The sequence below is a fragment of the Giraffa tippelskirchi genome, chromosome 3 (assembly GCF_054371585.1).
Source record: "Giraffa tippelskirchi isolate mGirTip1 chromosome 3, T2T-mGirTip1v1.2.pri, whole genome shotgun sequence".
Taxonomy (NCBI): Eukaryota; Metazoa; Chordata; class Mammalia; order Artiodactyla; family Giraffidae; genus Giraffa; species Giraffa tippelskirchi.
In genome coordinates this window covers 178,116,914-178,141,847 of record NC_137277.1, presented here as the reverse complement: position 1 = coordinate 178,141,847, position 24,934 = coordinate 178,116,914, and the positions used below count along the sequence as shown (strand labels likewise).

Sequence of the window (24,934 nt, the reverse complement as noted above, 5' to 3'; positions counted from 1 at the left end):
TTCTGGTATCCATGAGAACCTGGGCAAGCCTTCAATGAAACCCCAGAGACTTACCTGTCTTAACCCCCCCGCCAAAGCTTGAGGTTGGCCAATCTTCTCACCTTCACCCCCAGAAGACCACTCATGAAAAAGCACCACTAAAGGGACAACATTTATTCCTTTTTCCAAATGTTACAGTAAAACCAGGTGGAAGAGAATGGTTTTAGCAGTTAGAAAAAAAAAAAAAGTACAAATCTGGGGTTTGGCCATTAAAAGTTATTTACAACAATGGGAGGGGGAAAAAAGACAACAAGAAGTTGTTTCACATTACAGACCTCCCGCCCACCCCAAAGCTTAATACTTGCTTACCAAGTCAAAAAAGGAGACACGGGTTGATTCACAAGCTGGAGGTTTGAACTTGAGTAAGACATTTATAAAAACCTAGACAGGGGCAGTGTTCTCCCCAGCCCAGGTGCCACTAGGCACAGCACAAGAGACTAAAAACTCAACAGGGGAAGGCTGGACACTCAGGGTTTGGGAGTGTAGGCACCCCCACATCTGGCTCAGGGATTTGGGGAGTAAACAAAACCTACTTGGAAAAGAATTGGGGAAGAAAACCAGCAATTGCCTTCGGCACAGGTGGGGACAGGGAAGGAGGTAGGGCCAAGGGCAGGAGCATTTCACATCACTAACCTAACTTGGGAAAACTGCAAGGGACCATCTTCAACTGGCCTTAAGAGGAAGACCAGATGGATGATGGGAGAATCCACAGGAGGGAGAGAAGGAGAGGGAACGTGGCTAGGGGGCAACAGCCCCTTCCTTTCTGGGCACAGGAAGGCAGCCGGGGCACCAGGTCCAGGCAGTGACCTCACAAGGACAGCACAGTTTTTGCAGCTTAGAGATCACCCACCTGCCCCCACCCAGCTACTCATTCTGCTCGCTGGCTGGTGCAGGGTCACTCTCTGGCCCCGAGGGAGTGGATGGCTCTGCGGCCTGGGGCCCTGCCTCTTCTGTGTCTCCTCCCTTGGCGGCAGCGCTGGCCTCTGCCCCTTTGGCCTGGGGCTCCTGGCTCTCGGGGGTGGCAGCAGCCTTCCCTTCCTGGGCAGTGCCCTCCTCGCCGCAGGCACTGATCTCCCCCTGCTCCTGCTCTTCCTCTGTGGGTGAGGAGGCAGAGGAATCACCCCCACCCTCCTTCCGATTTCTCTTGAAGGACAGGCCACTCAATTTGAAAGGCTTCTTGAAAGAGAATTTCTTCTTCTTCTTGGGGGTCTCCTTGGGGGGGACCTCCCCCTTAGCCTCAGCGCCCTGGCTAGGGGGTGCTGGTTCGATGGCATCACCAGTGGCCCCCGCTGCCTCCTCTGTTCCGTTCACGGGGGGCGACTCCCCTTCACCTTTGGGGGATAAGTCTCCATTGCTTTTCACGTGGCCGTTCTCCTGCAGGGCAGAGAAGACCGCAATAAGGGTCGGGGCTCTAACTCACCTCCCCCAGCCCACTCAGACATCGGGGTCCGGACTCATTCCACCGCACCCGTAGAGCCTGGTTGTAGCCTCACCCCAGCGACATCCAGTCAAACCTCTCCCTCCTGCCCCGCACAGGGATACAGAGGCCGCGGCCGGCAGGAGGCGCTGGGGTCTCGGGCCCCCCCCCCACCTCTGCCGGGGCGCGCTCTCTATTCCGCGCAGACCGCCCGAGGCCGCGGATCCCAGGCGGGCGGGGGAGCCGTGCAGCCGATATTGGGCGGGAAGCCGCCCCGGGGCGCTGTTCCCTGCACCTGGACGGCCTATTTTCCAGGCCGCCGGCTTTGTGTAAACGGCCCCCACCCACCGCAGAGTCTCCTCACATCGCGGCTCCTCCCTTAAAAAAGGCCTTGGGATATCGAGGTCGGGTCTGCGGGGGGAGTGCCCTCGCCTCCGGGCACCCGCCCCGCGGCCCCCGGGCGCCCCCTTGGCGCGGCCCAGCAGCGCCTTTGTTCCCCGCGCGGCACTCGGGGCGGCCGGGGGGCAGCGCCGGGGGCCGGGGCCGCGAACAAAGAAGGCGGCGGGGCCCGGCCGGCGCCCCCTCCCCGCCCCTCCCCTCGCTTCGCCCGCGGGGGCTGCGGCGCCGAGAACAAAGGGACCGGGCGGGGGAGGGGGCGCCGCGTGTCCCGGGCCGGACAAAGCGCGCGGCCCCGGACAGGGGCCCTAGAGGGGGCGAGGTACGAAAGAAGGGGGCCAGGTCGGGCCGTGCCGAGCGCACCCACCTGTCCGTTGACCTTGGCGGGGGAAGCGCCTGCTGCCTCCTCGGCGGTCACGTCGCCCCGGGGAGCCTTGGAGCTCTGGCTGCCCATGGTGGGGGGTTCTGCTGGGGGGGCGCCCGGAGCCGCCCCGGGCTCGCGCCGCAGGGGATAGTTCGGTCGGGTGGGCCTGGCCGGCGGAGGGGTGGGGCTCGCGTCTGAGGGGGAGGGGTGTCGGGGGGAAACCAAGCTGCACCCCCGCTCCGCGCCCAACCCGCTAGCTGCGCCCACCACCGCTCCGCTCCGCTCCGCGCCAGAATGCCGCCTGCCGCCCGCCGAGCCTCCTATATATATGCGCCCGGAGCTCGGGGCGGGGCCGGACATTTAAATGAGCGCCCAATCGAGGGGCGGAGGCGGACCCAGGCCGCGGGCCCCACTTGAACGGTGGGCGACGCTGGCGGTCTGGTCCCCCAACCCACTCGGCTCCCGGGGGCAGGTGGGGTCCAGGGCGGGAAGGAGAGAGGCGGGTCCCTACGCGAGCTGGGCAGAGAGGGGGCTCCTAGAGGAAAGAGAAGGGAGCAGTCATCCTCTCCTCTCACCGCCCACCTCTCAGGGTGGAGGCCTAGCTCCTGGAGTGGCCCCCATCGCCTTGGTCCCACATTGGCAACCCCTGTCAGTCTCCCCCTAGAACCGGTCGAAGGACTCACATGCCCAGACTCGTCAGCCGGCGGGCTCCAGAGAATGTGGTCATGGCAGCCGCAGGGCTCTAGCTGGGTTCTGTGCCCCCTCAGGCCTGGAGATGGGTCCGAGGTCCCGCCCACGTGCCTGCCTGCCCCACCAGCCTGGGAGGTCTGCTCCGCCGCAGGGTTAGTCTGGTGAGTCTGGTGAGGTCGTCCCTCATTCCTCCTGTCAGTCCCTCAGTGACCAGTCACACTAAGCCCCCACAGACAAACTCACCTTTGGTCCATCTTCTCTCAGACCCATGACAAATTCCTATCTGGGGTATCTTAGCAGGTATCTCCATCCCCATTAGAAAGCTGAGGAGCCTGAGGCTCAGAGACCTGGACATAACCTGTCTGACTTCAGCACTCCCCGGTCACAATCGCTCCCCTACATCAGGGTTCCCCTCAAGACAGCAGAGGAAGCCCAGGAGGGGGCTCAACAACCCTTAAAACACTCCAGTTCCTCAGGAGGAGGGGCCTTGGATGGTCCCTTGAGGCCAGCCCCCAAGCTGCCCAGTCCAGCCTTCAGCCCTGCCTTAGTGGGGGAGCCTGGAGACAGGGGCCAGGTGGAGGCGGCTGGAAACTTCAGCTGGAGCCTCCTGCCACTAGTCCAGGCCAGGGGGAACCCCAGAGTCCTGGCTGGCCCCGGATGTGTACGTCCGGCTGCTGCCCTCAGCCCCCAGGAGGAAGGAGATGGAGGCTGGCGGAAGCCAAGTGTTGCAAAAGCAAGGCTATGTGTCCTAGACAGCTCAGCATGGCCCTCTCTTGTTCCCTCCCTCCTACGAGTAAGGTCTCTTGGGAGGCCTGAGGCTGTGAGGTGTGGAGACACTCCAGGGCTTGAGAAATCAGGAACTCCCACAGATCTGACGACAGGGCTGAGATGACTTCTACCTGCAGCGCTCGCTCCTGTAGCCTCCGCCCCCCACCCCTACTCAGAGACTACAGAATACTCTAGGCTTCATTAACACCCTGTTTTTCAGAGTGGACACAGATTCAGAAGGGGAAAATGACATGTCCAAGGGTACACAGCAGATACCAGTAACTGAGGGTAAGACAGAGTTTGGAGAGACCTGTAAAAAGGGGCTGTGGGCTATAAGGAAAGCCCCCGAAGCAGTCTCTCTTGGGATCTGGGGCTGCCTGGTCAGAGTGGGACGCAAGAAGAGCCAGCTCTTGGGACGGGAAGGCTCATCATGCCCTACGGCAACTCACTGACAGGACAGTGACTTCTCCACCCCTGCCAGTAAGGGATGGACATCGTGACCCGCATTTCTGTCTTGACCACAATAGGGAACCCACAATGCTGCCAGGCGCTGCCAGCTCCGGCTGGCAGGGCTCAGATGAAGGGTGTGTGAGTCCTGGAGGGGTTGGAGTCAGAGGTTAAGATCCCAAGGCCCCCGGTTTCCAGGCTCTGCTCTGGTGGGGATGAGCGGCGCATCGTCAGGATGATCCCAGGAGGAGAGGGGAGCCATCAGAGGCTAAAGGATCCCGAGTCCCCAGAGCCCCAGAGGGAGGCTGGTCCACAAGGGAGCCCCTGCATCCCCCACCAGACATGGAAGGAGGCTGGGGAGGGGGCACCTAAGAGCTGAATCCCTCAGGAAATCCAGGTCCCAGCTGAATTCAGCTTCTGGAAGGGGGAAGAGGCCTGGGATGCTGCGGGGGTGAGTAGGGGTGGTATGGCAGCCCCCACAGCCCCCTCCATCCACACTGCGGCTCCTTTCTCCCCAGCTGCTGCCAGCACAGACAATGCGCCCATTGTTCTGTATCTCCAGGGGCCTGTGTGCAACTGTGTGTGTCTGTTTCTCTCTGTGTGTGACTGTGTATTGCTCTGTATCTGTCTGTGTGTGAGAGAGACTTTGTGACTCTGTGTATACGTGTGTGTGTGACCAGGTGTGTACTTTTGTAGTTGTGTGAGTCCACATCTTTGTTTGGCAGTGTGTATTGAGGGTGAGAGAGAGAGGCTTGGTGACTCTTGATGACTTTCTGAGTCTTTCTGGTTGTGTGCCTGTCTGTCCTTGAGGTTGGGTTGGTGACTGGCTGTGACTGGGTGTGTGACTATGAGTGTATGTACATGAGAGAGTGGCTACTTTGTGTTTGTGTGAGTGGCTGTGTGTGCCTCCGTGGGTCAGATCATGGTGATCAGGACCTTGGAGATGTGAGCTTTTGCCAGGACAGAGTGGCAGGGGCAGGAGGAGTGGGGACTCTGAGATGGACAGGGACTAGACTTTTCCCACATCTTCCATCTGTCCCAGTTCTCCCATAAAGGCTCAGACCCTGGTCCTGGCCTGAGATGCTCCTAGTTCCCATGGACAGAAGGGAATGGGACCCCAGGAGAGCCCTGAAGGAGGGGGGAGGGCAAAAGAGAACACCGTCTCATAAAGAAGGCTGTTGGGGGCATGGGAGGCCTCTGAGGAGGGTCCTGTGGTGGAGATCAGATTAGACGCTAGGTGAGATGTGAGTGGGCAGGATCTTGTCAGGGATGGAGGACGGGCCTTCCAAGGGGAGGGACCAGCATATGCCAAGGCCTGGAGAGGCGAAGAGACACCAGAGGACGGCTAGGTCCCAGTGGAGACCTCAGGAATGGTGACTTGGAGCAGCCCATTTCCCAGCCCCAGGGTCCCCATCTCCTTCCAGGGAGGGTCACCTGGACCCAGAGACTTTATAGTTCTAGCCCCAGCTCTGCCTTCTGCTTTAACTGTAAGCCAGTCCTCTCTCCTCTCAGGCCTCAGTTTACTCATCTGTACAGTGACAGCTTGGCCTCTGTGATTCATGTGCAGAGACTGGAGTTCCTCCTTCTGCTCCTACGTGGCAGAGTGTCAGCTGTGAGTCATGCCGGGCCCCTGCCCGCGGGGGTTTCCCATTGGGGAGGCTGGCAATGCCTTAAGAGGAGAAGAAAGAGCCAGAGCAGGGTCAGATGAGACACCTGTGGGTTGCATGGAGGAGGGCCCTGTGGGAGAGCCAAGGGATGGAGGAAAAGCTTCCCAGTAGCACAAGGGAACAGCAAATGGTCTGTGTGGACTGGGGATGAAGGCAGAAGCTTGGTCTAGGACAAAGTTAAAGAGACAGGGTTCTAGGATCTGGGGACTGGCTGGTAAAGGGATGGGATGGGGACATGGGAGTGAAGATATCTGAGATTTCTGTTTGGGGTCCATGATCCCATGACTGAAATAGGGAACCAGAGGAAAAATAAAGTTGGCAGAGGGTTGTGGAAATTCACCTTGTTGAGTCTGAGGTGCCCAGAGAAAATTCGGGGGGCCATCCAGGAGGTAGCCTGTATGCTTCAGCACATAGGCATGTGATCATATTTCCTGAGCCAAAGGCCAAACCCCAAAGGCCAGGGTCTGGCTAGTGACCTTAAAGGGATAACAGACAGAAGGTTTTAAGTCAGAACTGACCCCAGGAAATCTGGATCTCTGGTTGCTGCAAGTAAGAGGGTGACTGGAGCCAAGCAGTGCATGAGGTCACCCAGGAAGTCCTGGGGCAGTGGGAGCTCTGCTATTAGCCAGACCAGCAGCAGGAGAGGGCCCCAGGGAGGGAGTCAGTGGGAGGGGGAGGAGAAACCCTAGAGCACAGAATCATGGGGATCCTTGACCACTCGGGAGAGTTTTCAAAAGGTAGGAATGACCAACAGTAATAATCATAGCTGCTACCAATTCATGCCTGCTATACCATGTTACTGCGTGACCCAGTGTTCCCCTTTATAGAGGCGGACTCTGAAGCCCAGCCAGGTGGAGTGTTCATTAAGCAGAAGAGGAGGAGGTCAGGTCTAAGAGAAGTGGTTTCCAGGAGCTCTGAGGAGCAGCCTCCACAAAGGGTCCCATTGCTTCTGGCTTGGGAAGGGCCATTAGGGATGTCAGCAGGGAGAGTATGGCAGCTGCAGGACCAGGGTCCCTGGAACTGGACTCCCCAGCACCCTGGGCATGCTGGGTTGTCAGCAGGCCAGTCCTGGGCCTGGAACCTGAGTCTGGATACTGGGCACCTCAGGGACACCTCCCTGGGACCCACAGTCCAACCAGTCACCACATCACAGAGACAAGGGATCTGGAAAGTTCCCTTTCAGGATTTTAGGCCACTCAGCCCTTTTATTTCTCCCTTTCGCTCCCTCTTCCCTTGGTGTGTGTGTGTGTGTGTGTGTGTGTGTGTGTGTGTGTGTTGGCAGTGGTTGTGCAAATTGGACAGGATCCAGCCACTATTTAATAGAGCTGTCTCTCTGGGGCTCAGTTTCTCCAATAGCTAAGAGATGTGTAATCCCAGCTCACCTGCCTATCTCCCCCAGGCTTAATGAGGTCACCAGAAATTCAACCCAGTTCTGGGCTGCCCTCGGCCTCTCCCTTGCCCCTGCCCCTCCCCTTTTCCCAACTTTCAGTTTCTTTTCAGATCCTTTGGGGGGAAGAGGTGGCCAAACCAGTGGAATGTGGATTGCTAACAAATTTCCAGCCAAAATCCCCCATTTAGGGGAAGTCCCTTTAAAAGGGAAACTGAAACTCTCTCCTAGTCCAGTGCCAAGTCCCACCCCTTCCTCTCCACACTGCTCAGATCTTGCCCCATCACCTCTCCCATTCAGCCTCCTTCCCCAAATAATTTGGATCCAGGCTCCAACCACCTTCCAGCTTTGTGACTCTGGACAAGTCCCTTCCCCTTACTGAGCCTCAAAATGCCCACTCCATACAACGAGGACATCGGGCACCGCTTCAGGTTGTGGCAAGGGTTCAGTCTCTGACTAGAAAAACCTTCAAAGTCAACGATGTGGTGTTGGAGAAGACTCTTGAGAGTCCCTTGGACTGCAAGGAGATCCAACCAGTCCATCCTAAAGGAAATCAGTCCTGAATATTCTTTGGAAGGACTGATGCTGAAGCTGAAACTCCAATACTTTGGCCACCTGATGCAAAGAGCTGACTCATTGGAAAAGACCCTGATGCTGGGAAAGGTTGAAGGCAGGAGGAGAAGGGGACGACAGAGGATGAGATGGTTGGATGGCATCACCGACTCGATGGACATGAATTTGAGTAAGCTCCGGGAGTTGGTGATGGACAGGGAGGCCTGGCGTGCTGCAGTCCATGGGGTCACAAAGAGTCAGACACAACTGAGCGGCTGAACTGAACTGAAGGGTTCAGTAGGTGGTGTTGTGTTGAGGCAATGGTAGTGGTAAAGAACTGGCTCCATCATGTCCCAGCTATGTGGCTGTAGGCCCACTCTGAGCCTCAGTCTCCATATCTGTAAAATAGGAATGATGATTATACCCACTTCTCAGGGTTATTGTGAGATGAACAACCTAGATCATGACATAAAGCCCTAAGAACTAAGCATCTGAAGTGCCCAGCACATGGGAAAAGTTGACAATGTTCCTAAGTGTGATTACACGAAATCCTGGGCCAGGGCCATTCTCTTCCCTTCCTACCCTAGAGAGAGGAGGTGAGTGTCTAGGACCACCCTGGGATAACCTTGTGTCCCCTCCATCAACTTTCTTCCTGGGCAGGTGGTGGAGGGACTGTTCTAAGGATGCTGAAGTGTTCAGAGGGAAATTTACTGGGCTCAATCAGTTCCTTAAATGGTAAAGGAATCTGCTTCTCCCCAGAACCCTGAGGATTCTCTTCCTTTTCTCTCACACTCCAGAAGTATCCCCCGGGGACCTTCTTTTAGTGATTTTTCCCAGAAAAGACATACTCTGGACACCCCTTGACCTGCACATCATCTGTCTCCTCCCAGCTCCGCCTCACATTCTCCTTCCCTCCCATCTGTCTGCATAGGGAGGTCTGGCATCTCTGGGGACCAGCGTGCAATGCTCCAGGTTGTGCCTCAGAGATGGGACTCCCAGCCTCACTTCCCTCCTCTTTCTTCTTGGCCTATTGATCTTCAACTGTCTTGGCTTTTTAGGTCCTCAGGGCTGATCTTCTCCTACCTCAGCGCCTTTGAACAGTCTGTTCCCTCCACCTAGAATGCCTCTTTCCACTGCTCTACTTGCTGAATTCCTACTCTTCTCTTTTTCTCTCTTTTTTTTTTTTTGCCATGTGGCATGTGGGATCTTAGTTCCCCAACCAGGGATTGAACCCGTGCCTCCTGCAGTAGAAGCATGGGGTGTTATTACCCACTGGACCGCCAGGGAAGTCCCTCTGCTTTCTCTTAAACCACTCCCAAGGACTTTCCAGATTCCCCAAGAGGAAGAGATGGCTCTCCCACCACACACTCCACTCCCTTGGGCTGAGGGTTCCCACTACTCAGCTGCCCAAACCAGGAACTTGGGCTGCATAACCAGGCCACTGCCATCAGCTCACCCTCCCCTGTCTCCATCTCCACGATTGGCCCTTCTCACCTGGATCTGGGCCATTTTATCAGCCTTCTCACTGTCTCTCTGCACAAGTCCAGCCCCTCCATTCATTCTCCTCTGCCTGAGAATTACTTCCCAATAGGGCGTGCTCAATAAATAATCTGTTGACAGATGGAGTAAATGAGTGAAGGAATGAATGAAAGAAAGGTAGAATCAAACACATCCCCCTTGGCTTCAAGCCTTTCTGTGGCTCCCTACTGCCCTCAGGACAATGTCTGTGCCTTACATTTGAGATCCTCACTGATTCCCCATAGCACACTGTGGGCTTTCCCCCAAGCCCTAGCCTGCTCTCCTTCCTGTATTCACGTGTGATTGTCTTCCTTCTCTGCAAGAAGGGATGTTGAAATAATCCATGATGGGAAGAGATGGTGGGAACCTGCACTAAACAGAGAGGGAGAGTCAGCCAACACCAACACTTCCTGGGTTAGACTAGGCTCTGTCCTCGGGACTAGGGACTACGAGCAGGGCCTTGGAGCTTCAGTTTGAGATACCTATTAGCGTCCCTGTGGAGACATCATGCTGGCAGTTAATAGATCTATGAACCTGGACTCCAGAGGAGAGCTTTGGAGGCCTCCCAAATTTGAAGCCACAGGACTGGACGGGATCCACTGAGAGAAGCGGCTCAAGAAGACACTGCCAGGGCCTCTCCAGCATTGAGACTCTGGATGGGGAGCCAGCAGGTGGATTCAGCTCCTGGCAGAGAAAGGAAGAGAACCAGGAGCAGGGTGTCCTGAAGACTGAGGGAGGAAATGGCTTCTAGAAGGAATGTGTGATCTGCCAGGTCAGATGCTGCTGAAGGTGGAGGAAGACAGAGGAGGAGAGGCATAGGAGGGGTTTGTGGGGCAGAAGTGACACGTCTTAACAAAAGACAGGACGATGGGAGTCAGGAGGGAAGGACAAGGATGGTGCCTGAGGGTCTGGCTTGGGAAATGGGGGGAAGGAGGTACCAAGTCGCACACAGGAGGTCTAGAGGAGGAGCAGTGGGGCACCATAGAAATGGAGAGGTCAGCTTTGGACAGGTTAAGTCGAGGTGCCTTTGGAATGTTGTTAGGATCTAGCCATCTGGAATGAAATCTGTGTTTGAGAGAAGATCCCTCTATGTATGTGTCTGTCTGTCTCTGTCTCTCTTCTTTGTCCTTCTATTCTCTATAGGAGAATCTGTATGCTGACCATTATGAAATCTCTATCTTCAGCCCAGATCTCTCCAGAACTCTGGCTGCCCTTGGAGACCACCCCGGATGTGCTACAGGGACCTACAAGACACAGAACAACAGGCTCAGGACACAGATCAAAAAGGACAGAGTTGGAGGTAAGATAAACCAAGGAAGAGTTGGTCAGACTGGTCCAAACAGTGAAGGCGGCCTGAACTAGGCAAGGGCAGAGGGTAGAGGTGGAGATGAAGTGCAGAGACATTCAGGGAGTGGAGAGCACCAGAGATGGAGGCGAGGTTCCGTTGAAGGGAGAGGGGCTGGAGGAGGAAGGGAGCTGACTCTAGGAGTCCACTGGGTGTGGGGAGTGGGGGCTGCTGTCCTGCATTTACCTGTTAATGTGACTGAGACATCCCCCCAGAAGGGCAGGGGATGGGTCACAAGTGGGTCTTATGGAGGGGGAGGGGGATGCTGTTGACCACAGAGTGGGTGAGTCAGGGTAGCTGCCCAAAGACGGCTCAAGCCATCAGCACCCTCTGGTGGACCCCTGCAGGGAGGCTTGAGCTGATCCACTCCCAGCCTCAGTCCCAGGCAGGACCTGCAAGAGTGTGCAAAGGGGACAGGGGCAGATGCCCAGGCCCTTGGACCTAGTTGAGGGCCAGAGACCACTCATTGCCCACCAGAGTGGACTCTGAGACCCTGGGAGTGCTGTAGGCCTAGAGATGCCATGAGGGGACCATGTCCCTCCCTTGCTTTAAACCTGTCCATGGCTCCCTACTTCCTCCCAGAGCATGTCCAACCCCTTGTCCTGGCTTTCAAGGTCCTTGAAGCTCCAGGCCCAGCTAGCTCCACCTTAGGCAGAGAGCCCTGGCTGCCAATCTCAAGCTTCCCTCAGCAGGACGACAGCTTCAACGATACCATTGCAGCCTGCAATTCACCAAACCTTTCTCCATGCTGCCAGTTCTGCTTGGATTGCTACTTCCCACGTAGCTGCACCCAGGGCCTGCCCATCTGTGGAGACTCAACTCAAGGAACTCCTCCAGAAGGCTTTCCTGGGGGTCTTCCCTGGCAGCCCAGTGGTTAAGACTCTGAGCTCCCACTGCAGGGGGCATGGGTTTGACCCCTGATCTCTGGTCGGGGAACTAAGACCCCACATGCCATGTGGTGCGGTTAAAAAAAGGGGTGGGGTGGGGGCTTCCTGACTTCACAGAGGAGTCACTATGCCCCAAACAAACTAATGTCACCCTCCTGTGGCACCTTACTGAGCTGGCATATGCCTCTGCCTTTTTCTATGACCTGTGAGAGTCTGGGGAGCTGGAACACATTGGGTTCACCCAGCGTACCCCATGGTGGGTCATGGGTGCAGTGGGACATTCAACAGCGGCTGCAAAGGTCCTCCCAGCTCTGTGGGTTCAGTCTAACTCAGTGTGTGTGGCTGGGGAGGACACAGATCATTACCCCCCAAAGTAGGGAGAGCCAGAGAGCGGTGAAAGCTGCTTTATTTGGGAAGTGAAAGACAGGAACACGGAGACCCCAGGAGAGAGGGCGAAAGGACAATCTTCACCCACAGAAAGGGGACAGAGGACTGTGTAGTGCTCCCGGGCCATCTTCCTGCTCATCCTGGCTTGGCACAAGTTAGCCTCGGGACCATCATGTGATGAACCTGAAGCTGTCTCCCCAAATTCCTGGAAAACAGACATCAGTGACACTCCTCTGGGCCCTGGGGCACAGGGTGTGCAGCTGAGCACACCAGACTGTCCTGGCTCCTGTGCAGCTCTGCTGTGAACTTGTGCGTGTCCTTGGACAAGTCACTTACTGGCTCTGAGCCTCAGTCTCCTTATATGAGGATAATGGGAACATCAATGGTACCTACCTCAAGGGTTGTGATGAGCATGCAAAGTTTAGCATAATAACTGGCCGAAAGTAAATGTGGAATAAATATTAAGTGTTATGATTATAACTATTTTACCAGGAGACCTGAGCTGTGGTCCTAGTTCTGCCACATTTTCCTCTCTGTACCTGCCTGAGTTTCCATCTATAAAATGGAATGTTGAAGGATTAAATAATGGATGTGGCAGAGGCTCCTAAGATGCATGATTATCTTTGCCCCTCTGAGGTTCCCCTCCCTGGGGTTGCAGAGGGGTTGTCACCTCCACTCTGTCAGGTCTTTACTGGGCTCTCTGTCCAGGCAGGATCTGCTGCCACAGGGCATCCCATCTCCTCCCCTCTGTCTGTGGGGCAGAATGAGAGGAAAGGGCTGTGGTTGCCCCAGCAGGGACTGTGGTTACACAGGACGAAGGACTTCCTTCCGGACTGCAGGATGCTATCCTGGGAAGGAGCCAGAGATCGTGGGACTGAGGCTGCTGAGAGGAGGGGTTGCTTCCAGGGGAATGTCCAGACCAGGCAGGTTAGGCCAGAGTGGGCCAGTGGAGTGAATCAACTCAGCAGTGACCTCACTTCCAGAGACCTTGGAGGGCCCTGTTGAAACCCATCTCATACCCATCCCCCTACCCCCACCCACCACCCCCAGCTCCCAACATCAGAGAGACAACAGAAAGGAACAGAAACATAGCCAAAGGGGTATTCCAAGATAGATAGCTAAAGGCAAAGGGCCACCCATGAGACAAACATGCAGGCTGTTCCCTCCAGCCAGAACATTCTTCCCAGAGTCTGGAGTGGCTGGTCTCTCACCCTCAAGCCTTGATCTACAGTTCCCTCCTCAGACAAGACCTCCTGGCCAACCCATCCATTCATGCGCCCTTTAGTGAGCCTCTATGAGTCAGGCATTGCTCTAGATCTGTGAACAAGACACAGGCTGTGCCCTCTCCATACAACATAGCACTTGGCCCACTTCATCCTTCTCAAACACAGCACGCTGTTTAACTCTGACTTCTCTTTATTGTTGTCTCCCCACCAGAATGTAAGCTCCATGAGGGAGCTTCAACTATTCTTTTCACCAATTTGAACTCAGTGACTCAGAATGTAAATCTGACACAACCCTCTAAAATAGGCCCTGATAAATACTTGCTGAATAAATGAATGGACACAGAGACCAGGGATAGACAGACACACAGAGAAACAGAACCATGTTCAGAAGTGATGTAACATTCAGAGATGCCCCCAGATGTGAAGCACACACAGACACACACGGGAGAGTGTCCTTCAAGCAGACCAATTCACTTAGGTCATTCAGCTTGGTCACCAAGCCTGGGGCTGGGGTCACTCCTGTCCTGGAACTGACCCAGTTGGTGGCCAAGGGCATGATCTATTCTGGTTTCCACACTCCCTGCGCCGGGCTCAAGTTGGCATTGTGTTTGAAGAGCCCTCTTTGAAACTCTATTCTACCCCTTTAGTTGTCTTTTGATGAACAGAACTTTTAATAGAGACGAATCTGTCAATCTCCTAAAAAAATGCCTGTGGTGATTTGAAAAGGGCAGGGATGAATAAATCCGCAGAAACCCACGTCCAGCCCGCGGGGCCTTTCTCACTGCGGCTCATCCCCTCTGGGTCTTCGAGCCTGGAAGGCAAGGCGGGCTGACCTCGTGCCCGGGCATCACCTTTCCCCACTCCAATCTCCGCCAGGCCCCGCCTCTAGGCTCGCCCCTCCGAGGTCGCGCCCTCTGCTGGCCCCACCCTTCACCGGCTCTCGGGGGTTCCGGGGAGCTAGATCTCTCTTCCTCCTGCCCAGGTATTGGTAGTTAATATTCTTCCACCTGTGCTTCCACCTGGAGGGAGGGAAAACTGGGCCGCCAGGACGGGGGCAAATCTCCCCACTCCCTCTGGGATTACGCCCACTGCCTTCCGTGGACAGTCGCTTCAGGCCCCGCCCTTAACCACCCAGTTCCGCTCCCTCCTTCCCCTCCCAGCCACGGTCAAGCCAGCCTATCCAACCCCTGACCGACTCTCGGGTCTGGGGATCCGCCCCTGCCCACAGACCCCGCCCTTGCTGTAGGCTCCGCCCCGCCCTCCGGGGCCCTCCGCGGGCCTCCGCCCCGCCCTCCCGAGGGCCTCCGCCCCGCCCTCCCGGGGCCTCCGCTCCGCCCCCTCAAGGCCTCCGCGCCGACCCCCTCAGGGCCTCCGCCCCGCCCCCCCGAGGGCCTCCGCCCCGCCCCCCCGAGGGCCTCCGCCCCGCCCACCCGGGGCCTCCGCTCCGCCCCTCAAGGCCTCCGCCCCGCCCTCTCAAGGCCTCCGCGCCGACCCCCTCAGGGCCTCCGCCCCGCCCCCCCGGGGGCCTCCGCCCCGCCCCCCTGGGGCCTCCGCTCCGCCCCTCAAGGCCTCCGCCCCGCCCTCTCAAGGCCTCCGCTCCGACCCCCTCAAGGCCTCAGCGCCGACCCCCTCAGGGCCTCCGCCCCGCCCTCCCGGGGCCTCCGCCCCGCCCCGCCCCGCGCGCTAACGGGAGGCGCGGGCGCGCGCCCTGGCAGCTGGGCCAGCGTGCCGAGGGCATGTCGGCCAACTTGGTGGCCCCCGGTAGCGGTAGCGGGTTGCGCGTGGCCCAGCGCCAGGCGGTGCCCGGGGGCCGGCTGCGCTGCGAGCCTATCCAGTAGTCGCACAGGCTTCGTCGGGCGGTGGGAGCCGGCAAGATCGGGCTCTGGCAGCCCTAGAAACATAACTCCTAGTCCAGGCGGTGCGGGGGCGTGGCCCAGGGGCGCCCGCAGGGGAGACAGGGCAGCGGTCACCCCAGGAGGCGCGACGCGCTGGGAGGAGGCGGCCGCCTTGGATCAGACGCGGCGGGGCGAGGGTCGGGATCCCTCCTGGCCCATGCTGGGGAGGAGAGAGATTGGAGGCCCCTCTCGGGGTCTTCCCAAGGACCTGCGCTCCTCCTCCCCTCCAGCTGCCAGACCCGGGGGCTTCATCCCGCCGGCACCCTCTTCTGGACCCCTTCACCGGGACAGAAGAAAATTCACCACCAAGTGGGCAGCCTCGGTGAACAGCATAATGTCCAGGCCGCCTGGTCCTCTTCGGCCTCTTTTAATACCTGGTGGGACGTGGAAGAAGAGGCCTGAAAGCCCATATTCCCCTTGGCCCCGCTGTTTTTAGCAGGAGGCCTCAGCTGCCAGAGGGGGGTGGGGCAGCACCAGGCCCTCTGGCGGGGTCTAGTCGGTGGTCTTTCTTCACCAGACGCTTCAGGGGCAGGGGATTGGTCACCACTGCTGGGGAATTCCCTCAGACGCTAGTCCTGCAGGGTCAGGGACAGAAGGACAAGGACAGAGGCAGCAAGAGGGGCCCAGGAAAGGTCAGCTGCTGTTTGGATCAACTCTTCCTTTTATTTCAACCAGGGGCCTCCATCTTCTGCTTACACACCCCTGATGGTGTGCTCAGGAAGATGCCACACTTCAAAAGGCCTCACTGTTTCCAGGCTTCAGACCTCCCCACCTCTGGTCCTTGCAGGAGCCTTTCCCTTGCTCCAGGAAACTCTTAAATCAGAGGTGGAAGGCTCCTCATCCAACTCTAGTTCAGATATATCTGGAAGCCAGGGATGAGTCTGTGGGTCTTCACTAAACTGTCTGCCAAGTTCAAATACACATATATTTCTGGAAGGAATCTAGAAATCTAGAAAGGGTCCCTGACACCTGTCCCACCCTCCCGCCAAAAAAAAAAAGGTTAAAAACCCTAAGTTTTTTTGCAGAAAGGTAAATAGATTCAGAGAGGGACAGCGAAAAGCTAGTTTACTCTGCCTGCCTTTACAAAGGGTGAGACAACTTCCCTGTGCCCTTGTCCTGCTCAGGGCATGGGGTTCAGGGCTCAGAGCCCAGGCTGGGCCCTGCTCCCCAACCCCCTGGGGAACATGTTGGCCCCGTGCCCTTTCCTACACTGCCAGTTTGGGCTGTTTCCTCCAGTGACTCACACTGGCTGCTAGGAAGAGTGGGCAGCTATTTGGAGTCCCCGGAGCCCTGTACAGGCTTGCCCCCCCCCCCCCCCGCCAGTTGTGTGGCCATATTTGAGGATTTCACCTTCTCTTTTCTCTCCTTGGGGAATTTCCCTCCTCTCATCCCTTCCTCCTTTCCCTGTCTCCAACCTCTGCCTGATGGCTCTTTCCCAGCAGCAAACAAACAGGCTCTAGTCTTTCCTATCTTTGAAAAAGAAGAAGAAAGCCTTCCTTCGACCCTGGGTCCTTCTCCAGCTCCCCTTCACAGCCAAGATTCTTGAAAGAGTTGTGTGCACATGTTGTTTCTACTTCCTCACCCTACCCCTGCAATCTGGCTCCCTCCCTCCTCAAGGTCACCACTGACCTTGTTGCTAAATCCCAGGGATGCTCATGAATCATTATCTGACTTGACCCTTTAGCAGTGACCAACTTTGACACAAACACTCTTTCCTATTTGAAATATTTTGGGGCCTTTGTTTTTCTGAACACTGCACTCTTTGACTTATTTACTATCTTACAGGTTTCCGCCACGTGGCTAATTTCTCATCTGTTGCTCACCTCCTAATCATGGGTGTTCTTGGGCCTTGTAGTATGTCCTGGGGATCTTGTTGGTTCCTGTGCCTTTAATGCTCACCTGTGTCAGAGACTCACTTCTCTCTCTCAGGCCAGACCCCTCTTCCCTGCCCAAGACCTGTCTCCTGGCCCCCTTCTTCTGGATGTCCCACTTCACAGCAGACATGCCCCATACCTGTCCCTCCCATGTTCCCCAGCTTGGCTGTTTCCTCTGTTGCCTGAACTGGAAATCTGGGGTTGGTTCTAGTCTCTTTCCTGTCTCTCCATTTTCATAGTCAAGCAGTTACAAAATCCTGTCCTCTCCAGGATGTCTAAAATACGGTTGCTTTTCTCCATCTCCACTGCTCACACCTGGTCCGAGGCCCCATAGTCTTTCACCTGGGAGGCTGCAGCAGTTTCCTGAATGATCTCTCTGCTGCTACTTGCCATCTCGTACGTGGTCTGTTCTTACACAGCAGCCAGGGCTCTTTCCAAGAGGTGAATGTTTCCGTCTTCATCAGCGCCATGTTCATCGTGGCACAGACCAGTCTCCGGGTTGGGGATATTTCCCACCACCCTGTCCTTGTGTGGGTAACCGCTTCTCATTTTAGCTTCAGGGTCAGTTCCTTAGGGAGGCCATTCCAGATCCCCAGCTGCCTCTCCTATTCCATCACCTCACCGCGCTCAGCCTCTCCTCTGTGGACCCATCAAGCCGTTGTTCAGTAGCCAGTCTAATCGACAGACGTTCTACCAACTCCTGAGCCCTTCCATTCTCGGCCCTGGCATGTCAGGATGAATATGACACAGCCCCCGCCCTCAGTGAGTCTGTAGTGTAATGGAGTAAATAGGCATTCAGCAGGGATCAGGGAAGAGGTGAGTACACAGTGGGACAAGCAGGTGCTCTGGGAGGGAACAGACTGGTGGTCAGAGGAGCCCTCTTTGAGGACTGACGATTGGTGGAAATCTGAGGGGTCAGGGGAGTGGGAGGAGGCTACTCCAGGCAGAAGGAACAGTGTGCTGAAAGGGGGGAAGAAGGTTTTGTGAACTCAGGGGTGTCCTCATGGTTGGACAAGTGATGTAAAGGAGCCATTGATGAAATTTAAATAGGAGAATTGCATGGCTGGGTTGTGGTCTTTATAGAATAATTCAGGGCTGGAGGAATCAAGCAGGGATGGAAGTACAAGACCATAAGACCAGTTAGGAGGAGACTTCCTTGCAGAGGCTGTGGGTTCGATCCCTGGTCGGAGAACCAAGATCCCACAGGCTTCAGAGCAACTGAGCCTCTGTGCCACAAATAGTGAGCCCACATGCCACAATGAAAGATCTCACATGACACAGTGAGGATCCCAGGGGCCACAATGAAGACTCAACTCAAAGAAATCAATAAAAAGTATTAAAAAAAAAGAAAAAACAGGTTGGGGGGCCGCTGGAGTAATCCAGATGAGTAGCAATTGGAGTCTGATTCAAGGCAATACAGTGGAATTAGAGACTCGACTGTGGGCACCTGGACTGGGGCCTGGGGAAAAGAGAGGGAGTGAGAATGATTCCAGTGTCTTCACTCCAAGGGAGGGTGGGGAGAGGCCCGTGGATCCCTGTGGGGTCCAACCCACTGATCTACCTGGTGTCAGATTGCCTGATGTCTCCCGATGGCCCTCATCCATGCTTTTTCCTGGAGGAGCAGGTGGCGTCTTGAGAGGTAGATGGCTGCTAAGAAGGCCTAGGAGGAGGAGGCAGATGGGAGGAGGAAAAGGAAGTTGGGTCAGGGTTTGGACGTGATGAGGTTTTAAGGAAAGTGGCATCCGGGGTTTCCTCAGAGTCCGGAAATTCCACTGTCTCTGGATTCACCTCCCCCATTCCTTTTTTAATTAATTAATTAATTTTTACTTTTGGTTGCTCTGGTGGGTCTTTGTTGCTGCATGCGGGTTTTCTCTAGTTGTGGGCTTCTCATTGTGGTGACTTGTCTAGTTGTGGAGCACAGGCTTTAGGGTGTGTGGGCTTCAGTAGTTGTGTTCAGGCTTAGTTGCTCCGTGGCATGTGGGATCGTCTCAGACCAAGGATTGAACCTGCATCCTCTGCACTGGCAGGTGGATTCTTATCCACTGTCCTACCAAGGAAATACCTGCCCTCCCTCCCCCCCGCCAGTTTTGAGATGCTAAATCTCAGGGTCAGTCCTTAGGAATCCTGGAAGCCTTTTAGGGGCTGTGAGTCTATATCTGAAAAGCCACAATGCCCAGACAGGTCCCCAGGACTCTAGAGAGTCACTAACATCAGTGTGCACTTCCCATAAACTGGCCCAATGCCCGTCACCTGCATGATCCCCTGCAGTCCTCACGTTAACCCTTGGAGGCATGTAGCTTTCTATCCCCATTGTACATACTAGTCTTCCAGGGTTAAGGGACTTGCTCAAATTCAAACAGCTAAAACCATGCAAAAAGAAGATTTGAACCAAGGTTTGACTGGCATCAGAGTCTGTGCTTTTAACTTCTGTGCTATATTAAGCCTGTCGACCCCTTGGTTGATTGGCTCAGTAAAGGGAGGAGGCTTTGTGGGAGATTTGCTTGTGGTTGGGGTGGCTGCCCCCTTCTCATATCAAGCGATGAGAAAGGGTAGCGCTGACGTCAACTGTTGCCATGGCGATACAGCAACCCTTTCCCTGCCATTTCCATGGTAACCTGGGGGGGTCCATCTGTACTTCGCCCCCTCCTTCTAAAAGAGGGTCCCTTAGGGAGGGGCTGGCTAATAAGGTGTTTGAGAGAGAAGTCAGGGAAGGCAGGGATTTGAGTATCCTTTCCCTGGGCTCCTCCCCATTCCTCAGGCAGAAAATGAGGCTGGGATGTGGGGGGGTCCTGCTTTGGGGTCTGCATGCATGCTAAGTTGCTTCAGTAGTGTCTAACTCTTTGCAACCCCATGGACTTTAGCCCACCAGGCTTCTCTGTCCATTGGAATTCTCCAGGCAAGAATACTAAACTGTGTTGCCATTCCTTTCTCCAGGAGATCTTCCAGACCCAGGATCGAACCCATGTCTCTTACGTCTCCTGCATTGGCAGATGGGTTCTTTACCACTAGCGCCACCTGGGTAGCTTTGGGGTCTGGGGACAGCTTTACCCTCTAGGGTGAGAAAGGCAGTTCTGCTTTTCCTACCTGGGGATTCCCCTGAAAATGCCCCTTGCCCCCAAGTTCCTTAGCTCCTGAGCAGGACTGATAGGAACTTGACAAAGGGAGGCAGGAGAGATTCCAGATACCCAGCCCTTGGGGACATGGCTAGCTGGCTCTCTGCTGCCCCTTGAAGCCAAAGACAGCATCCTCTTTCACTCAGTGCTAGCTGTGTCTGAGATTCCTGCCTGGTGCATGACTTTACTGAAACCTTCCACTGGATGTCATTAGTACCATTTTACAGATTTGGAAATAGAGACTCAGAGAGGCTAAGTAATTAGCCCAAGGTTGCACAGCTAGTAGATGACAATCAGGACTCAAATCTAGGACTAGAGTTTAGGCCAGTGACTTTTCCTGGGGGAAAAAGGAAGAAGCAACAGAGAACATGATGGAAAAGGAAAAGAAAAGAGAGTCAAGTGACCCAAGTTGGAGCCTGTCACTCTCCCCGTCACCTACAGAACAAGTTCAAACACAAGGTCTCCCTAATCCAGCTTCTCTTCTGTTAATTCATCCCTGGGTCCCTTGAATTCTGAGCTCTCTGAAGGGAAGGGACCTGTCACCACCTGGTGTGGCCCAGGTAGTGTTGGTGAAAGTTGATTGAACTGAATTCCTTGAACTTCCCTGCCTCCAAGCCTTTGCCCACTGTGTTCCTTCCACCTGGAATGCCCTTTCCTCTTGCTCCTGGCCATTCTAGAGCTATCTAGCTCCAGGGTCTGGCCTATTGGCAAGGTGTTTGTCCGTATCTTTTGTTATCCCTCTCTAACCAAACATATGAAAGCGGCGGTAAGTTTTTTATTTTCCCTTAGCTTGTGAGATCTCAGTTCCCTGACCAGGGATTGAACCAGGGCCATGGGAATGAAACCCCATTATCCTACCCACTAAGCCACCAGGAAACTCCCAGGCAGTAAATCTTTTTTTTTTTTTTTTTTAAAGGAAAGGAGGGTTCCAGAAGCCTAGAGAAAGGAAATGAGGGAGATAAGAGGGAAAGGAAGAATGGGAAGAATTCTGCATCTGTGGGCTGGGAAGGTCCATAGAGATCAGCTGGTGCTTTTCTTTTTTTTAAGCTAGTGAGGAAGTGGGCCCAGAAGGAAGGGACCTGCCTCCCAGCAGGTCATTGCCAGGCCATGTGAGTTTCTTGAGCGTTAAGGCCCATATTTGTCAGTTTCATTGCTGACATTGTCCTGCACAGGCCTGGCTAGTAGACCTGTATTGACTGAGACAGGGACAAAACCTGAAAGAGAACCCAGTGGCCTAACTCCTGGTCGCACTTTCCAAGGCTCCTCATTGCCATGGAGCTGTATTGTTCCCTGGCCCCTATCAAACTATCTATTTTTTTTCAGGCTTCTTTTCCTCCCAGGGGTACTTGATCATTGCATAAGCAGTCTCTGCTCCTGGAATGTTTTTTTCTCCATCATTACCCGTTATTTTCTAGTGATGCTGTCAATCACCTGACTGTGCTTGCACCTCAAGGGTAGGTTTAGGTGTGGCTCAGCCTGGTCAATTGTAGTCTTCCATCTCCCTGACAGTGGTATCTGGCCCAAAGAACGTGATTGTGATTTTAACACAGGCCAATCACTGCCCTTCCCAGGAATAGGTATATCGAGTTGGGGGAAGCAGCTCTCCCCTCCTGGGATTTATTTTTAGGTGGTGGGGGGCTGTGTTGTGTGGCATTCCCCATTCAGGTATTGAACTTGTGCCCCCTGAAGTTGAAGTGCAGAGCCCTAACCACTGGACTGCCAGGGAATGCTGACTTGCCAGGAGTTTGAAGCTGAGGCAGCCATGTTCCCTGCCCGGAGGAGATAATCAGGGATGTATGTGTGTGCGTGCGTGCTCAGTCACTTCAGTCGTGTCCAACTCTTTGCGACCCTATGGACTGTAGCCTGCCAGGCTCCTCTGTCCATGGGATTTCCAGGCAAGGATACTGGAGTAGGTTGCCATGCTCTCCTCCAGGGGATCTTCCTGACCCAGGGATCCAACCTGCATCTCCTGCATTGGCAGGTAGGTTCTTTACCACTAGTGCCACCTGGGAAACCACATGTTGAGTCAAGTGTCCTTAAATCTCAGGGGACAGGAGACTGAGCCTGACCTTTGGGTTACATTTATTTTTTCTGATATTAAAATAATGCAGGTTCATTAAAGCAAAATTAGAAAGTGGGAAATACTCATTCAGCTTCCAGGCAGCCTTCCTGTCGTGGGCCCCTCCTCAGTTCAGTCGCTCAGTCGTGTCCGACTCTTTGCGACCCCATGAATCGCAGCACGCCAGGCCTCCCTGTCCATCACCAACTCCAGGAGTTTACCCAAACCCATGTCCATCGAGTTGGTTATGCCATCCAACCATCTCATCCTCTGTCGTCCCCTTCTCCTCCTGCCCCCAATCCTTCCCAGCATCAGGGTCTTTTCCAATGAGTCAACTCTTCGCATGAGGTGGCCAAAGGTTGGAGTTTCAGCTTCAACATTAGTCCTTCCAATGAACACCCAGGACTGATCTCCTTTAGGATGGACTGGTTGGATCTTCTTGCAGTCCAAGGGACTCTCAAGAGTCTTCTCCAACACCACAGTTCAAAAGCATCAATTCTTCGGTGCTCAGCTTTCTTCACCGTCCAACTCTCACATCCATACATGACCACTGGAAAAACCATAGCCTTGACTAGACAGACCTTTGTTGGCAGAGTAATGTCTCTGCTTTTCAATATGCTATCTAGGTTGGTCATAACCTTCCTTCCAAGGAGTAAGCGTCTTTTAATTTCATGGCTGCAGTCACCATCAGCAGTGATTTTGGAGCCCAAAAAAATAAAGTCTGACACTGTTTCCCCATCTATTTCCCATGAAGTGATGGGACCAGATGCCATGATCTTAGTTTTCTGAACGTTGAGCTTTAAGCCAACTTTTTCACTCTCCTCTCTCACTTTCATCAAGAGGCTCTTTAGTTCTTAGCTTTCTGCCATAAGGGTGGTGTCATCTGCATATCTGAGGTTATTGATATTTCTCCTGGCAATCTTGATTCCAGCTTGTATTTCTTCCAGCCCAGCGTTTTTCATGATGTACTCTGCATATAAGTTAAATAAGCAGGGTGACAATATACAGCCTTGATGTACTCATTTTCCTATTTGGAAGCAGTCTGTTGTTCCATGTCCAGTTCTAACTGTTGCTTCCTGACCTGCATAGTTTCTCAAGAGACAGGTCAGATGGTCTGGTATTCCCATCTCTTTCAGAATTTTCCAGTTTATTGTGAGTGGGCCCCTCCTAGGGATGCATTTTGCTGCCTCAAGTCTGAGGACGCTGAGGAGTGCCCTAGCATCACCTGCCACCTGGGGGGGCCCTGGCCAAGGGGCCAAGTGGCTTAAGGCTCAGTTCTCTCACCTGTAAAATAGGAATAAGAAATCAGTTTTTCAAATGACTTCTTCCCCAATCTTTCTCTGACCTCACCAGTCCTTAGGAGAAACTAGGGGTCGAGATGGTGGGGGCAGCCCCTAATCCTTCCAACAAAGCCAGAGAGGCCCAGGGTCACAAAACACAAGGCAGCAAAACCAAACTCCATCTTTGGAGAATTAAATGGGCCCCGGGGTGGGTGGCCATTCTCTTTATTCTAAGTTGTCTGTCCATCTCCTCCAGTCTCAAGCTATTCTGGGCCCCTAGAGTCCAGCATAGTAATGCTGATTTTCCTGGAGAGACAAGGAGAATGTCGGGGAGAAGGATGAGGACAGCGCCCAAGCAGAAGCACGGCCCTGGAGGGGGTCGTGACCAGTTAAAAAAAAAAATGAGGGGAGGGTTTGGTGCCCAGCCAGAAGCAAGCAGACCGGAGGGAAGGGCGGGCCCCTGGGTCTGGGCCCAAGGGAGTAGGCAGCAGAGCGAAAGGTGATATTGGATGAGGCGGAGCAGCCGGCGGGCCCGAGCCGACGGGATAAGACAGACACGGCCAGCCGGAGTGTAAAGAACAGTTTATGCTGTGCTTTATTAAAATGTGCATCATTCTTTTATTTTAAAATGTGCATCATTGTCTCGTGCTCGGCGCGCGCGCGACCTCAGCGTGGTGGCCCGCAGCGGGCCCCGTCCCCGCCCGGCTCCCGCGGAGCCGCCGTGCGCAGGTGCACTCAGGTGGCGCGGGCCCGGGGGCTCCCGCCCATAGCCATGTAGACGTCGATGGGCACGTGCAGCAGCGTCAGGCAGTGGCAGCCGGGGCAGCGTCGAAGCGGCCTGCGGAAAGCGGGGCGCGACAGGGGGCGCTGAGGCGGCGGCCGGCCCCATCCTGTAGGGGGCGCATCAGTCCCAGAGGTTCGGGCGTGGGTGCGGGTCGGTCGGGGGACGGAAAGCGAGCAGGGCTGGGGCCGCGGGCAGGGGCGCTGGCCTCACCTGACCGGGTTGTGCTCCGTAGCTACCGGCTCCGGGCTGTCCTGGGACTCGGGGGCGGCGGCAAGGCCAGGGGAGTCTCCGGCCTCAATGGGGAATCTCCGACCCTGCGGGGGCTCCTGGGCACTCATGTCCAGGCCCCGGGGCGCTCTGCGCGGGGAGTGGCGGTCAGGCCGCTCCCGGGCCGCCGGGCGCCCCCTCCCCGCGCCCGCCCCCCCCGGGCCGTTGCTCACCTGTCGGAGGCCGAGGCCGGTCCCAGGCTGGAAGCAGCTGCCCGAGCCCTGGCCGCGGGAGGACGCTCCGGTCCAGGCGGAGCCGGGCAGGTGTCTGCGGCGCGTCCCGGCCCGGGCGTCGAGGGGGAGGGCTGCATTGTGACCCGGGCCGCGGCGCGCTGACCTCACAGAACCCGTTCCTGCAGCCGGGGAACGCCGCGCCGCCCGGGCACTTAGCGCGGCGGCGAGCCGGGAGCTGGAGGGCTCTGGCCATGGGTCGCGCAGACCCCCTGCTGCCCGATGGGGGCGTCCACGGAACAGAGCCTGGCATCCCGGGCCGAGCGCAGACACTAGGAGCAACCCCTACAGGCGGGGCTACGACTCACTGCCTGGCGCGGGGGCGGGGCACGGAGGTGACTT

General features: G+C 55.6%; 2 protein-coding genes and 1 long non-coding RNA gene across 3 annotated transcripts; 1 reads left to right on the top strand and 2 right to left on the bottom strand.

The window, feature by feature from the left end:
• Nucleotides 1–138: 138 nt before the first annotated feature.
• Nucleotides 139–2,515, bottom strand: MARCKSL1 (MARCKS like 1). The gene is made up of 2 exons (XM_081585911.1): nt 2,220–2,515; nt 139–1,413 (listed from the first exon to the last, which is right to left on the bottom strand). The coding sequence occupies exons 1-2, from the start codon at nt 2,304–2,306 to the stop codon at nt 904–906; spliced, it is 597 nt and encodes a 198-aa protein (XP_081442037.1). The 5' UTR covers nt 2,307–2,515; the 3' UTR covers nt 139–903.
• On the top strand, nt 2,102–12,323 carry LOC145543661 (uncharacterized). Its single transcript, XR_014080949.1, has 6 exons — nt 2,102–2,174; nt 2,870–3,067; nt 3,895–3,962; nt 7,476–7,917; nt 10,430–10,545; nt 11,205–12,323. It is a non-coding gene; the product is annotated as an uncharacterized LOC145543661 (long non-coding RNA).
• An 11,560-nt stretch (nt 12,324–23,883) lies between these two features.
• On the bottom strand, nt 23,884–24,881 carry FAM229A (family with sequence similarity 229 member A). Its single transcript, XM_081585904.1, has 3 exons — nt 24,536–24,881; nt 24,306–24,452; nt 23,884–24,149 (listed from the first exon to the last, which is right to left on the bottom strand). Exons 1-3 carry the CDS (start codon nt 24,670–24,672, stop codon nt 24,047–24,049), a joined length of 387 nt encoding a protein of 128 aa, XP_081442030.1. The 5' UTR covers nt 24,673–24,881; the 3' UTR covers nt 23,884–24,046.
• Nucleotides 24,882–24,934: the final 53 nt, after the last annotated feature.

Bases quoted from the DNA above. Each gene is read 5' to 3' on its own strand.
- MARCKSL1 (XM_081585911.1), bottom strand. From the start codon at position 2,306: ATGGGCAGCCAGAGCTCCAAGGCTCCCCGGGGCGACGTGACCGCCGAG. The intron at 1,414-2,219 runs GTGGGTGCGCTC...TCTGCCCTGCAG, and splicing joins CCGCCAAGGTCAACGGACAG to GAGAACGGCCACGTGAAAAG.
- FAM229A (XM_081585904.1), bottom strand. From the start codon at position 24,672: ATGCAGCCCTCCCCCTCGACGCCCGGGCCGGGACGCGCCGCAGACACC. The intron at 24,453-24,535 runs GTGAGCAACGGC...CTCCCCGCGCAG, and splicing joins CCGGCCTCGGCCTCCGACAG to AGCGCCCCGGGGCCTGGACA. The intron at 24,150-24,305 runs GTGAGGCCAGCG...CGCTTTCCGCAG, and splicing joins ACGGAGCACAACCCGGTCAG to GCCGCTTCGACGCTGCCCCG.